The sequence below is a fragment of the Carassius gibelio genome, chromosome A24 (genome assembly GCF_023724105.1).
Source record: "Carassius gibelio isolate Cgi1373 ecotype wild population from Czech Republic chromosome A24, carGib1.2-hapl.c, whole genome shotgun sequence".
Lineage (NCBI taxonomy): Eukaryota > Metazoa > Chordata > Actinopteri > Cypriniformes > Cyprinidae > Carassius > Carassius gibelio.
In genome coordinates this window covers 22,175,544-22,192,454 of record NC_068394.1, presented here as the reverse complement: position 1 = coordinate 22,192,454, position 16,911 = coordinate 22,175,544, and the positions used below count along the sequence as shown (strand labels likewise).

Here is a 16,911-nt window from a genome sequence, read left to right as displayed (position 1 = left end):
AATGGAGAATGATGAATTTTATTTCACCTGCATTATAATTATTTCACTGCATGTAGAGCCAAACCTTTGACGGCAGGTGCGTCATCAGCTTGAGATTGGTTTTATGAGATCAGCCTTTTTAGAGACCACCAATCAGTCATCCCAAAGCGATTATAGGCCGATTGTGATCGCTAGCCGATCAATCGGAGCTCCCCAATTTTATTCTAAAGTGTTTTAGGTTATTTTCTTTTCTTTTCCTTTTTTTTTTTCTTCACCAGTTGTTGGTTGGTAATCTCCAGTCACTTGATAGCATTTAGGCATGTATACATTGTCAATTGGAATGCCATCAAAATGGGAAAAAAAAGGTGATTTAAGAGAAATGATCCATTGATCTGCAATTCTGTGGGCGAAAATGCTTTGTTCTTGCCAGAGGTCTGAGGAGAATAACCAGACTAGTTCAAGCTGATAGAAAGGAAACAGTAATTCAAATAACCACTTGTTACAAATAAGTTATGCAGAAGAGCATCTCTCAATACACAGCATCTCAGAATTTGAAGCAGATGGGCTATTGCAGCAGAAAACCACACCGGGTGCCTTTTCTGTCAGCTAAGAACAGCAAACTGAGGCTCCAGTTCACATGGGCTCACCAAAATTGGACAATAGAAGACTGGAAAAAGTTTCACTGGTCTGATGAGTCTCAGTTTCCGCTGCAGCATTTGGATGGTATTTGGCGTAATCAACATGCAAGCATGAATTTATTTTGCCTTGTGTCAAAGGTACTGGCTGTAGTAATGGTGTGGTGGATACTTTCTTGTTAGACTTTGGGCCCCATAGTACCAAATGAGCATTGTTTAAAAAAGACAGCCTACCTGAATATTTGCTGACTATGTCCATCCATTAATGATCAGAGTAGTGGATATTTCCAGCAGGATAATATGGCATGCCATAAAGCTCAAATAAGCTCAAACTAGTTGCTTGAACTTTACATTGAGTTCACTTCACTCAAATGGCCTCCACAGTCATCAGACCTCAATCCAATAGAGCACTTTGGGATGTGGTGGTACCAGCAGGGTGTATCTAATAAAGTAGCTGCTTGATAACTAATTAAGTAGTCGACAATCCTGACTCATACTTTGAAATTATATACAGGTATTTAATGTTTGTCCAAAGGTAGTTAATAATGAATTAATAACTTTGAGTTTATCGTGTTGTAAAAAAAAAAAAAAAGACCCCGGGTTATCAAGAAAAACGGGTTATCAAGTATTTCCTCTAGGTACTGCAGAACTGATGTTTGTCAGTGGTTTTGAATGGAGATGATTCAGTGGCTAGCTTAAATCCTGCTGATGATAAGACATCAGCGCAAATACATGTCAGATGGTGAAAGGTTTCCTCATCCACAGTACCAATTTCTGTCATTCTGTCAGCACTCAAATTAGATCCATGATCTCATAAAGCTATCATCAGCGGAAATGGCAGATGTCATGCTAGAGGTTAAAGCTATGAGAGTCATGTAAGCTTCAGATGCCTCGCCAGCACAATAAAGAGATAGACAGACAAAGTCAGAGATGTTTATCTCTATCTATTTAATGCATATCTCTATCTATTTAATGCATATAATGCTCAGCTGGGTTTGAAATGTTAACAAATGCATTGGTTCACATACTCATTTGAACTTAAAATAGTTGTTCACCGTGAAATTAATATTTTGTCACTATATACTATATTTCTGTGTGTGAGGTGTGTTTGTGATGGACAGCCAGGATGAGTTTAGTTGTTAGAGAGACCGGGAAGTAAATGCCACGCTGCTGTTACTAAGGCTGAGATATCGGTAGGGTTTGGCATTGAAATACTTGTGTGAAATAAATCCTGCAGTGGTGTTAGCCAAACAGCTGTGACTTCCCATGTGTCTGTGTGTATGTGTGTCTGATTATCACAGCCACCCCATGAGCCAGACAGTTATAAGCAAACATTTTTATTTGATTATATCCATACAGACTCACTCAAGTTGTTGCTTTGGTGTTGAGAAATGAGTTGTACAACTGCAAAGTTTTTCATTAGAGAATCAATAAAATCTAGTTGTTTACTGAAATGATTAAGAATCAGTCAGATATGCTGATTTAAGTGTATTTGGGGTGTTTTTGAGGATTATCTCTGCAGCTTTGGATGTGCTCCTTTTTTGAGGAGCTTATGGAGAGCTGATAGTGTGACTGAAGACTGAAGTCAAAGGCTTAAATATCAAAGTCATCATCAGCATCCCCAATTCAAAAGATGAACACGTAATCACTGTTGATGTCGGCACTTTGGAAATCAAGACTGACATTTAGTTTTGACACCTGCTGAGCGCAATATGAATATTCCTATACATATATTATACATGTATGAATATTATACATACACTACTGTGCAAAAGTCTTAGTCTTAGGCAGTCTGTTGTAAGACTGCTTGTGCATTCAACTATCTCACTAGAATATTAAAATTAATGGCAAAATGAATGTTTGGAAATGTAAACTTATATTTCCTACTGACACACTACAGCAAAAGATATAAATAACTGTCTTTAACCCCTTTTTGGAGGTAAAAATACTAATGTGCCTAAGACTGTACTTTACAAACGACATTGTTGCTACTTTATAAAGAACTGAACTGAAAAGACAGTGACAGGCAGCACTAATTTTACCTAAATATCAGAGTGATTGACAGAGATACAGTGGAAACATTAAGTGTGGTTTTGTATTAAATAATGACCCAGATCATGAAATACATTTATTAGCCTTATTAGTAAGGGGAAGCTTGGGAAATGAGAGCATCCAAGGAGCGTGTGAATGCTATGGATTTTAATGTTAATGTCTCTAATGTTATCCTTTTTAGGCTTTTTTAAATTAAATTTATTTTTATAGAAGTATCAGTTCAGACACCATTTAGGCCCCAATACTGTTTTAGAAGTATCGAAATGGCACCGGTATCGAATAAAACCCAATCGATACCCAACCCTAGCGGCAACCTCCCGCTCTCATTAAGCCCATACGGAAGTGACTTAAACTTTAATTCATCGACTGGCTGCAGAAGGGAATCAATCCCATAGACTCCCCATGTTGCTGCTGTTGCTGTCACTGCCGTCGAGCTAGGTGGGCGTGGTTTCAGCAACCAGCTCCCGTCTTTTTGCCCATTTTCGATTATGCTATCAAGATGGTGATGGCCGCCTCTGCCCACTTTTGGCTTCAAAAACGCTTTTCAGAAACCTATGGGTGACGTCACGGACACTACATCCATGTTTTTATACAGTCTATGATTCAGATGAACTGAAAAGTAGCACAGATCGCTTGACGGAGAATGAAACTTATACTTAGCCTCCAACTCACACACTGGCAACTAAAATCGGAGAATATATTAACCATTGTCTAATATTAGACATCATTTAGCTACCAAGAGTGAACACAGGTTGCCTGTGGATGATAATCCAAAACATGGACTGGTGGGAGGTTGTTTTGCTCCACTTCATGGTTGCTGAGTGAAAGGAGAGCTTTATAATGAAAGGCTTGCATTAACACTTTATTCAAAAGGTAGAACAGCTCGTTTTGCTGGTCACATGCCTTTCAGTTTCGGGGTTCAATCAGATCAAGCATTTACATGCACTCTCAATTGTATTAGAAAAGGAATAAATCCAACCCATTCAATCCGATTTAAATTACATTACAATTGAGCTCAATTGGATCAATTTAGATGGTTTTCATGAAGGCTTTTCAGTCCGATTGAGCCGTCAATATGATTACAAATGGATAATTTGGTTGCATGTAAATGTAGCCATTGTGCTGTAGGCTATTTGATAGTAAACTGGAACCATATAAAATCAGATACAAAAATATATATATAAATATGTATAATCACCTGGCCTGATGGGAGCCCCGTTAACCCACGTGACCACATGGCCTGGATTTTCAAGCAGGGAGTTTGCCATTCCATATCTATTCTACATGTTACTAATATTGTATAAAAAAGTCCACTATTGATTAATATAAAAAAGAAATCACAGTCAATAAATTATTTAACAGTATTGTTTTTCCCTCTCTGTCTGTCTAGTGTTACTAGATAGCTTGTTAGCATTATGTTTGGTTGGATGATGCAGTTAAATCATGTTCAGGGTTGGCAATGCTTGGGGCATAAACAGTGTCGGTTAACATCAGTGTGGCTCTCAGTATGGAGTAGTTGGAGGAGGAGGATGCTGTTAGCCCGAGGCATGTCTTTGTCAGCCTTGTGCTGAATTTAGCATCTGGGTGGAGACGCTAGTGGTGGTTGTTGTCATTTCCCTTGAGGCTTCGCCACAGAATCCAGAAGCGCCAACTTCCTTTTTAAGTGAACACAGCACAGTCTAATTTAGTAAGCCTCCATAGAGGATCATTCATTTTGCCCCTAGAGACTCTGCGGGCTTGCTGTTGTAGTTTTCTAAGCACAGATGCTAATGGAGCTGTATATTGATATAAATGTTTTTAATCGTAAATCTGATATATCACAAATATGACATAATATCCTATTTTTATTTTTCAATTGTTTGGGTAAACGTACCTGTAAAGCTCACCAAAATCTACATTGAGACATTTTTAGTGCACAAGTTATCGGTTTCAGTACAAGAAGTTGTTAACATAAAATATTCATCTCTAACACAATATTTTACATTTTATTTTAAATGATAAAAGCATTTCAATCAAAATTGTTCCCATTAAGCTCACATCACGATTTATTGAAAAAAAAAATGTTTTATTTTGTGGAAAATTATAAAGAATAATTGAAAAAAAAAAATGTATTTGAACGTAAAAAGTAAATCAGTAAAAAACCCAGAACACTAAAATCAAGCAATAAGATACTCAATTTGATCAGTTATTTATTCATGGGGATGAACACAGAAACTAGCCTCATTATTAGCCTTTATTTTATATATATATATATATATACTTTACAGACCAAAAGTTTGGAAACATGACTATTTTTTATGTTTTTGAAAGAAGTTTCTTCTGCTCATCAAGCCTGCATTTATTTGTTAAATAATACAGAAAAAAACAGTAATATTGTGAAAATAATAGTTTTCTATTTGAATATACTTTAAAAAATAATAATTTATTCCTGTGATGCAAAGCTGAATTTTCAGCATCATTACTCCAGCCTTCAGTGTCACATGTAACATCCAGTCTATCACATGATCATTTAGAAATCATGAGTGTTGGAAACAGTTCTGCTGTCTAATATATTTGATGAGTAAAAGGTTAAAAAGAACTGCATTTATTCAAAAAAAATTCTAATAATATATATTCTAATAATATATTTTCTTTACTATCACTTTTTATCAATTTAACACATCCTTGCTAAATAAAAGTATTGATTTTATAAAAAAAAAAGAAAAAAAAAATTACTGACCCCAAATTACTGACCAGTAGTGTATATTGTTATAACAAAATATTTATATTTTAAAAACATAGCTTCTTTTTTTTATTTTTTTTTTTACTTTTTATTCATCAAAGTATCATAAAAAAGTATTGCATGTTCTGAAAAAAATATTAAGCAGCAGAACTGCTTCCAAGTTTGATAATGAATCATCATATTAGAATGATTTCTAAAGGATCATGTGATGATGATCCTAACAATTCATCTTTGCATCACAGAAATAAATGATAATTTAAAGTATAATAAATTTAAAAAATAATTATTTTAAATTGTAATAATATTAGGGATGCACGATAATATCGGCACAACATCGGTATCGGCCGATAAAAGCTTAAAATGACCATTATCGGTATCGGCCGATATGAATATTTCTGCCGATGAGCCAAACCGATATTCTCCAAGTGAAATAATTGACCTGTTTTTCAGATGTGAATGTCTGTCTACATTTGTAAAATAATAAATTTATGGTAGAATCAGTACAGAAGAGATACATGGATTTCTCTTCAGTAAAATTAAAGTTTAAATATATCAGTATATATTTGTAAATATATCAGTATATATTTGTATATATATCGATATCGGTATCGGCATCGGCCAAAATTATTTAGAAAATACCGGCATATCGAATATCGGCCAAAATCCAATATCGTGCATCCCTAAATAATATATCACAATATAAAAAAATATAAAAAAAAAATTCTGTATTTTTGATCAAATAAATGCAGGCTTGATGAGCAGAAGAAACTTTTCAAAAAATTAAAAAAACGTAATGTTTCCAAACTTTTGGTCTGTGTATATATATATATATATATATATATATTAGTGGTGGGCCGTTATCGGCGTTAACGTGCTGCGTTAACGCGATACTCTTATCGAGCGATAAAAAAAAAAAAAAATATCGCCGTTAATCTATTCTCAAAGTTGGGTTGGGAGCTGGGTCTATACTAATCAAGCTATGATGACTTTCACCTTGATATTTTATATAACCGACTGGCTGAGGCCAGCCTAAAAAGATGCTCAGGACAGTTGACAGGCCACTGCTGCGCATCGTCATGAAAGCTGATCTTTTTCACATGTTTTTAAGCCTTACCGCTTGTCGATTTAAACATTTAAAGCATCCAAAAACAAGACGCGGAAAAGCTGAACAGAGTAACTGGTCACTCGCGCTGTGTTCGGTGCGGAGAGAGAGAGAGACGCGTATCACGGACAGCGACACTGAACCGAGCTCTCTTCTGCGAAGTTCTCCTCGAAGTCCATCCTGCACCTGAACGAACAAATACAAATCCCAGTTTGAACAAACAAAAAGATTTGAAAGAGCCCAATTCAGTACTCGTGGTGTTCTGGTGTTCAGGGCTCATGCAGAGAAAGGCGTCTCAAAACACTTGAACATCGAATCTGCTTATTTTTGCTCTTGTGCCGACAAATACATACAAAATATGTCAAAATATACACCTTGGAAATTATGCTCGAAAAAACAGTTAAGGAAAAAATGGGATGTGTATTATATTGGATGTGTTCATCGTCTCTTAAAGAGACCGCGCCTAATTTATCTACTGGCTGCTGTAATGTTAATCCAAGAAAATTTAAATTAAAATCACTCACTGCTCTTGACTGAATTTCTTTGTAGTTTTAACAGTCAAACCAAAAATTATTCAGACACCCAATATAATTTCTGAATAAATGTACGTTTGATTGTATATTTCATTTTTACATTGAAGACTATCCAGTGCTATTTTACATTTAATTATTTGGTTTCTGTACCTTGACACCTACAAACTTGAAAAAAAACATAAACATTGGTGTGAAACAGGCCTAAGGTTGTTTGCACCTTGTGCAATGTGGAATTAGTTTGCAGCACTGTGATGCATTTTGGAAACAGGAGATGTACATTTCTAATGCACCATCTAGCTTGATAAACCCCTTCTCAAAGACTTACTGTTTGTCAATTTTATTTGGGTAACACACATATTCTGAATGCCGTCGGCAGAATTCGAATGAGCCATTTTAATCTAGATTACTTTCAAGATCACAGTGAGATTAATCTAGATTAAAAAAATAATCTATGCCCACCACTAATATATCTATATCTATATCTATCTATCTATGTCTATATCTATATCTATATCTATATATCTATATAGATATAGGCAACAGCTCTGCGAAAAAAAGACTTCTGCATACTACGGAATATGTAACTTTAATTCTAAATCAGTGGTATTAGAGGTGAAAACTGGCAGAAAGGTAATTTATTGAACTAATATTAATTTTCATGTTATCCCACATGCAAAAAAAAAAAAAAAAAAAAAAAAAAACATTAAAACATAACAGGTAAAGCTTCAAGTGTAAAATTGGTGTAGGCTAACGTTGCATGACTTTTAAATGTAATATTAAAACATAACTCAGTCAGGTAAAGCGGCAAGCGTAGAATGGGTGTAGGCTAGCGTTACATTAATTTACAAATATGTTACAAATATTGGACATTCAATAAATATCATTAAGTATCTATTTCAATGTGCAGCAGCTTTTCCAGCTTTTCTAATGCCTTTTCACATTATTAAATGTTCTCTAATCCAGAATGCTATTTCTTATTTCTTAATATAAATGAAATATATTTCTTAATTAGGGGTAATGAAAAAACCTTTGACTTCTAATCAGAATCCAACAGCAACATGACTTTGTTGAATAAACATGAGCAATGCACGTGTCAATCTCAAAACCGGGTCGCTTTTTTTTTTTATATATATATATATATTTTTTTTTTTACTGTATTTCTGAAGGAAACCGACTGTCTTCAGAAAATTATGGATGTCATTTTCATTTCATCTTGCCTGAGTGCAAGTCTGTGGGAAAGACGCTTCTGTTATGAATATTATTGATTACTTTAATATGAATGTCGGATTGAAATGAACATATGAGAGTAGTTAATCGTTTGCATAAGCATACTTTAACACTAATATAATGAGTATTAGAATAAAGTTTTTTTATTTTTTATTAACTATTTAATGCTCCTATAACTTTTATTAGGGTAAACAGGATTACACACCAGAGGATTGTTTTTACACACCAAAGGATTGAATGATTGAACCATTTTGAATTAATTGTGAATCTGGAATATGCATGTTTTTTTTTTTCTTTTAACTTAGTAGTTATTCTTGGCTGAATAACTCTAGAAGGTTTTCAGAAACCATTTTAAATTAAACATGTACACAGTTTGGATTAAATGAAAGAATAGTAAAAAAATAATAATAATTAACTAATAATAATTAGCATCTTTTAGTGTTTTGCTTTGGTACCAGATTTGGTACTGAGAACTGTGGTTTTTAACTGGTATTAGTAGCAAATACTGAAATTTTGCTTAACCAATCTCCTTTTGTGTGTGTGTGTGTGTGTGTGTGTGTGTATTTTTGTGTATTTGTGTGCACACATTTTTGAGGAAAAGTAGGTCACAATGGCTAAGATTAGTATTTAGTAAGGTTATATTTTGCACTCTACATTTTAGTGGTTTAGCTGGGATCGCAGGCTAACCACTCAGGATTTGGAAATATCATTATAATGAACTTATTCTGAAGTTACAGGTTGCTAATTAGAGTTTGTTTCATCTTTTGAACAGATATGGACACATTTTGTGTTTAATTTAACTGATAAAAGCATCATGACAACACAACTTCAGTACATCAGTTAATATCTTGTGTAAAGAAAACCTGCATGTAAAATAAGTTTGAAAAGATATTCTTGGAGAGGATGTGGTAGGTGTCTTGTAGTACCAGCATGCCCATCTGGGTTATACAGGTTCTCTCTCTTGTCTTATTTTTCTCTAATGTATCCAAAAGTACTATTATAAAACGGAAGTTCTGGTCCTGGATAATGTTTGGCTATAGGCATGTTATACTGACAACTGTGATGCACCTAGTCTCTGTGTCAGTCACTGTTGCTACTCCACTGTGGGTGACAGATTAAAGAGTTTGGTAAACAACAGAAAAATAAATGGATTAAAAGAGATGAACAGTTTAAGGAGTGATGCTTGATATTGAATGCTGATCATTTTGTGTGTTGCATTGGACAGAATGTGGCTTTCTTGAAAGATTGTACACAGCTGCATCAGACCTCAGGTTGGAATGCAAGTGATTCCTCAATAAAATCCAAACTATGCTGTGTACATCCATAATGCACACAGCTTTGGCAGTAGCTTGGGCTTTTAAGAGTTTTTCATGTTTTCTTTTGAAATGGCTATTAGTATCCCGAGTACACTTTAGAAGCTAAATACAAAAATGTTTTATTTCTTTGTCATATTCCTTTATTTTTCGGTCAAGAGGAGGTTTGCTTCCATTGTCAGCAAATATGTTAAATATGTATGGGTACACTTGCTTTGGGTGGAGTAAGGCTGGCTTTGAAGCAAACTTTGGACTTCCAGAATATAGGATATTCAATTTTAAAACACAGAATCTAGAAAAATAAAAACAGAGAAAACTAAATTTAAAAATAAATAAATAAATACATTGAATAGCATAGAGCCCAGTTATTAAAATTGTAATAAATCATTAAATTGCAACACTTGTATGATTTGATCAGTATTTAAACACAGCATTTGGGGAAAGTACAACGCTATGTAAAGAAAAAACAAACAAAAAAACACCGTAACATTTATCAATCTATCAATTTACTGCGGAAAAGGATGCTTGATATTGAATTTGGCAATCTACATCTTTAATTTGGATATATGTGTGTTGGTTGATACTACATGTTTAATTGTTTATGCCTATTCCTACATATAGATTACCTTTGCCATCACTTTGAAAACACTAATAAATAACTCTGCGAAATGTACAACCTATTCTCTTGTATTTTGAAGTTTGTGCAGATTAATTCACTTTAAAGTTAACCATAAACTGATTCACAAAAGTGCACACACACCAAAGCATCTCTTCCTGTCATCTACTACCGTGTTGCTAGGGAAACACTAATGCACCACTGGAAAAGAATAAAAATAGCAGGCCTTGTTTCACTGAAAGGTGAAGATCAGGCCTGCACAGTGCAGTTGTGCGTTGTGTTTTTGGTCTCTCAGCTACAGAGGCTTGACATCAGCATTGTTTTAATTGCAGCCACTGTGAGATGGGTATACTGTACTTTACGCTCAATAAACAAACATCTGTCACTAATTTAATAGCCCAATTTCCGTTCAGGATCATAATTGGATGAATTGGATTTTAGCTTTAATCAAGCTGTTGTTGAATAAATTACGTGTCCTCACTCAGTCAAACTAGGTTATCATTATCATTATGCTTTGTGTGATATATTAATAAAGTATAGTTTTTGTTTTAAATTTTTGACTGTCTTTCAAAAGAATGAACCAGATATCAATGTTTTAATAATTTATTACATTTAAATTAACTAAATCTGTCATCTGTTATTGAGTCTACAACAAATTATTTTAATAAAATTAATTTAAAATACAAATGTTTTGTATTATACACTACCATTTAAAAGTTTGGGTTATGTTTTTTTTGTTTTTTTTGTTTTTTTTTTTTAAGTTCTTGCTTATGCTCGCCAAGGCTGCATATATTTGATAAAAAATACAGGAAAAATGATACTATTGTAAAATAATGTTAAGTTTAATATGATTTCCATTTTAATATATATATTGTAATGCAATTTATTCCTTTGATGGCACAGCTGAATTTACAATAAAATACTGGCAACTAGGACAACTACTACTGTAAGAAAAATAACAATGCATATTACTAAACAAAAATTAAGTTATGATATATTTACAGTAGGAAATTTACAAAATAACTTCATGGAAAATGATCTTTACTTAATATCCTAATTATTTTTGGCTATTGCTTAGAAAATACCCCAGCGACATAAGAATAGTTTTGTGGTCCATGGTCACATTTATTCAGGGAATAATTGTTTTTGTAATGGTTTTCATACAATGGATTGAATTTTTATTTAATAATTAAATATACTTTTATTCTACATGACAGCAGTGCCAAAAGGAATCACTGTGAGTTTAAAACATTAATTTTTTAAGCAAAAGGCAGAAAAATGCTTTTTATGAAGTATGAACACGTAAGCTGGATGGAATGTCAGCTGAAATGTTTAAAAAAAATAATGTGTAGTTAACAATAATCAAAACAATTTTTTTCAAATATTTACTAGAAATATACTACATAGGACTACTAAAAACACACACACAAACACACACACACACACAAAAAAAAAAAAAACCTGAATGCTTATATATACAGTATAGACAGAATAGATGATGGATATGGTATATCATAAGTACTGCAGTAAACCAGATGTCTCTTTTAAACATGAATTCAAAAGTCTGTTTTTAGCATTGCACATGTTTAACCTGTTAACTGTTACCCTGTCCCGAATACGGAACGCCTACGTTGACTATACTATATTACAATCAAATCTAAACTAATCTTGACAAACTATATATCGTTGGGAAGGTCTAAGACTCCCAAATATATATTTTACCAATATTTTTTGTTAAAAATTATGTAGGAAAAGTGCACCCTCAGAAATCTACATTACAAAAGGAGTTTTGACCTTTGTTTAAAAAAAAAAAAGACTTCCTCGTTGACTTTTTCTCTGTCACATTTTAGAAATCATCAGAAGTTATATATCACTTGAAAACATGAAATCTAAAAATTCATCCTTTAAAACCCATTTTAAAATCAGACATTGCATTACCATGTAAATGGCACATCAAAATCATGTTACGAAATGTTTTCAGTCATGAATTATAAAAATTTAGGCTTGTATCATGCACCTTTAAGTCTATCTTCAAAAACGTGAGTGACAGTGTATTTGATATGCACTTTGATATGCACTCATTTATAATTTTCTTTTGTGTTTGAAATTTGGTTGATTCGACAGATTTTAAATATACATTTTTTGTAACAAATACTGAAATAGCTATTGAAGTGCATAGTTTAATAGCTATTAGGCTCTGTTGAATTTCATAATTTTTGTATTGTAACATATTTAGAAGATTCCCTAAATTAGATGAGAGAATATGAATTCATATGCAAGCATATGTAATCCTGGATCGATACCAAGTCTTAACTTTTGTTAAGTGGATTAAACTACATGTGTAGCATATGTAGCATGTTGATGATGACGAACAGACTTTGAGAGCTTTCAGATGAGAGTGAGGGGTTAAATGTTCCTTTAATTGCAGTTTAAAGAAGGAACAACACAAGAAATGCAATCCTCCCATGGCACACTGTTCACTGACTGATAACAGCTTCTAATATCATGAATCATCTGTGCTGGAAACTCACCATTTATTCTTGTGTAGAGGATGACTGTGTGTCTGGCTTTTTGTGTGTGTGTGCATGCATGTGTGTGTGTGAGAGAGAGAGAGAGAGAGAGAGAGAGAGAGAATGCTGCATAAAGGTTGCATAAAACCTAAATTCAGATATGTAACCATTAATGCCTTGTGTCCTAATTAGTGCAACACAACTTTTCTCCTGATTAGTTAGTGATTTTGCATAATTTTCTGGTTTCATTTGTGTTCACTGTGTGTTGAGGAGCAAATAAAGGGAAAAAAAAGTAATAAATGCACAAATGAAAATGCTTGGCCAGTGTATTGGGGAAGTCATGGCCTAATGGTTAGAGAGGTTAGGGTTGTGGGTTCGAGTCCCGGGCCGGCAATACAATGACTGAGGTGTCCTTAAGCAAAGCACCGAATCCCCAACTGCTCCCTGGGCGCCGTAGCATAAAGGGATGCTGCCCACTGCTCCGTGTGTGTGTGTGTTCAATGCTGTGTGTGTGCACACTTTGGATGGGTTAAATGCAGAGCATGAATTCTGAGTATGGTTCATACTTGGTTGTATGTCACTTCACTCACTCACTTCACTTTGCCCTCTTGTTAGACCATGTCTTCATGCAGTTACTGCAGCTCAAAGGATTACTTTCAAATGCCAGTTCTATTAAACAGTATGTGTTGTTTTTGAGATAGCTGGCTGTAGATGTGTTTGACAACATTTAATGCCTGATGTGGTGCCCCTTGTGGCAGTGCTGAGTGATAGCATAGCATTATGAAATGTGCATAAAACTAGCTTTACACTAGTGTCGAAAATTTTAAGTGTTTGAAAAAATTGGTAATTGATAAGGATTCAGTATAGCCTTATTTTGTGCATTGTACAGTATGAACATAATTTGTTAGTGGTTTATATGTGGCTTTATCTATTTGCCTACATAGTTTCTAGTATCAAATGTTCCTGTTATGCCACATATCGTGATTGTACATCTTCAGTGTTTCATCTCTGATCTGTGTGTCTACAGGCTTTGGATCAAGACAGAACCTCATTGCAGAAGGTCAAGAAGTCAGTGAAAGCCATTTATAACTCTGGCCAGGGTATGTACAAAACCACACACACACAAATGCTGGTTTTGTTAGGGCTGTAAAACAATTAAACACACTTACTAAATTCCCAATCACTTATATTTTTCAGGCAGTGTCATGTGTAAGGTGGTGTGCTGTATGTTTAGTGTTAATGTTAAAACAAATGGCTAGATTACAGTTAGCATTAACATGTTTCTGGCTGATGCCACACCAGCTTCATTTGCCCCCACAAACACCAACCTACAGTACCTATTCAATTTTGCACACTGTATAGATGCATTCTGTGCTCAGGTGTGTGTGTGTGTTTTTTCCATGAAATTAAGCAGGATCCATTTTTATTATATGGAAACATATGAAACTGTATGTTGGAATTTATTTTCCTCTTAATTGGCTAAATACGCACAGTTATTGATTGTAAAAAAAAATAAAATAATTCCCCCTATGTGTGTATATCTGTTCTTACAGTGTTAGTTTTTTTAGTTAGGTTTATTATTATTATTATTATTATTATTATTATTATTATTATTATTTTATTTTTTAATTAATGCTGTTACTATTAAATTTTTATTCATCAATGAATCCTACATAAAATTACCAGTTTCCGCAAAAATATCAAGCAGCACAACTTTTTTTTTTTAACACTGATAATAAAATATGATTCTTGAGCATCAAATCAACATAGCAGTATGATTCTGAAGGATCATGTGATGCTGAAGACTGGGGTAATGGCTGTTGAAAATTTAGCTGTTCATCACAGGAATAAATTACATTTTAAAATATGTTATAATAGAAAACAGTTATTTTAATTTATTCTCATTTATTCAAATAAATGCTGCCTTGGTGAGCATATGATACTTTATTGTAAAACAAAGCAAAAGCAAAAATCCTCCTGACCACAATCGTGTTAATGGTAGTGTATATTCAAATTTATTCATTTAGATTTGTATAGCACAATTGGATTTATGAATACATAAATGGATTATTCTTCTGATTAATCAAAAAAAAATTAATAGTATGACCCCCATTGTGTGAAAAAAAAAAAAAAAAGCTTGATCATGGTTATATAGCAGAAAGTTTGAGTTTGCAATTTGATAAAAGCAAACATTTCTTGAGTACAAAATTATTTTCACTGATGAATGATGTACATGAATACCAGGGAAATTTTCGTAGCGAGTTATTTATTTCATGTAGTCTTCCAGGAACTAGACAACACACTACCATTGAGTCTTGAACAAGGATGTATACTCTTCAAATGCATGACATTCATCTGTTTGAATTGTGTTAATTTTTCATCAGATCATATTCAAAATGAGGAGACGTACGCCCAGGCTTTGGATAAGTTTGGTGGTAACTTCATTAGTCGGGATTATCCAGATCTGGGCACGGCCTTCGTTAAATTCTCCACTCTGACTAAAGAGCTCTCCGCCCTCCTCAAGAACATGGTGAGTCCTCCATGTGAACATATGTTCAAGCCAGAACGACTGGACACCCAAGACTGAATGGATTTTAAAAGTGTCTGTTTTCTATGATAGAAAGAGATCTGTACAACTTCCTGTAAAATCATGAGTTGAACTGTCAAAACTAGACTTGTGCTGGTATTCGGTAATGTGATATATCACGGCAATTAATATGCACAATATTGTTATCGTGGGATCTTCTAAATACCATGAATAATTATATATTACAAATTATTCAAAATTTGGAATAAATTTTAAGAATTCTATTCCCATCAACAAAATGCACAACACCACTGTATGCTGCTTGAAAGACACATGCACTCTGATGAGAAGCACGTGGGGGAACACTGAGAGACGCTCTGAATGAAAGCACATTCACTCTCTGACAGCAGATGGCGCTAAACTGCAGAAAATGCAGTCCTTACCCATGAAACCCCACAAATAAACCAGCTGACCTAATTTCTAAAGCATATTTAAATAATTGTAAATAGCTAATCAGATTTGTGTATTTGCTATGATGTTCATCACAGTGCAAAATACCTAAGTATTAAGACTTAATAGGTTATTTTAATCTGGACTACAACATACCATAGATATTGTTTGAAAGTGTTTTGATTTTTTTTTTTTTTTATCATCAATTTACATTTTACATTACAGCTTCATTTTTAACATTAGCTAATTCATTAGTTAACATAAACTGCCAATGAAATATTCTTCTGAATATTCATTCATCTTAGGTATTCAATATTTAATAACACACTGTTAAAATCTAAAGTTGCAACTGTGTTATTTAATGAGCTAACATGAACTAAAACTTAATTTTTTTAACTAAGATGAATAACTTCTGCAGCAAATGTAGCTATTGCTCATTGTGAATGTTAATGGTTAACTAATGAGATCTTATTGTAAAGTGATATCTATGGGTCTTTATAGTTATTTTGCACTTTAATCTATGCAAAACTTTTAACTTTACATATTTTTCTGTATTGCTTTATTGTATTTAAATGTTCAGTAATTTTGTAATAAGAAAAAAAACGTTTTTTAACCTGTTATACTGTATTATGAGCACTTTTTTCAATACCGTAATAATACCGTTGTTTACCGTGATAAAAGCATGAGCAATTAATCGAAACAGGAAAATTTGATACTGGCATATCCCTAGTCAAAACATAGATTGTTTCTGTTTGTGTTGAAGCCCAGTGTAAGGACAGATTTAAGAAAACTGCATGAAAAGGTGATTTACGGACTGTTCACGTCAGCGTATAATCCTGTAAATGGTACTTTCCAGCAGTTTCTGTCTATGTGTTCTGGCGTTTCTGATTTCTGGACAGTATCAGAAACGGACTGTTTAGTGTGCGGCAGTTTTCCAGTCCGCTCACTAACTAAACTAAAGACATGGACGGAAATGTTTACTCACTCAACGGTAAATCCACGTACATCCCCATGCATGACAATAGTCTCCGCAAAATCCAGGCAGTTAAATCTCCGTACAGTAAATGGAAACTCATGTGTCAGTAAACGCCTATAAATTACTGTACACTTAATGATTTAAATGCTACAGGCCTTCTATACAAAAATGTCATATGCACTTATAAAAACTGTCAACAAAGCTAACAAACACAACAAGGCATCAACTAAACTCAATTTTTATTTTTCATCAAATGCAAGACTGCAAAC

At 33.6% G+C, this 16,911-nt stretch overlaps 1 protein-coding gene across 2 annotated transcripts in view; it reads left to right on the top strand.

The window, feature by feature from the left end:
• LOC127946058 (arf-GAP with SH3 domain, ANK repeat and PH domain-containing protein 1) overlaps positions 1 to 16,911 on the top strand; it is an 87,729-nt gene that overhangs the window by 47,377 nt on the left and 23,441 nt on the right. For both annotated transcript variants that reach the window (XM_052542348.1, XM_052542346.1), the window contains exons 2-3: positions 13,717 to 13,789; positions 15,074 to 15,219. In XM_052542348.1, the coding sequence (XP_052398308.1) occupies positions 13,717 to 13,789; positions 15,074 to 15,219 (219 nt within the window). The remainder of the gene's footprint in view (positions 1 to 13,716; positions 13,790 to 15,073; positions 15,220 to 16,911) is intronic.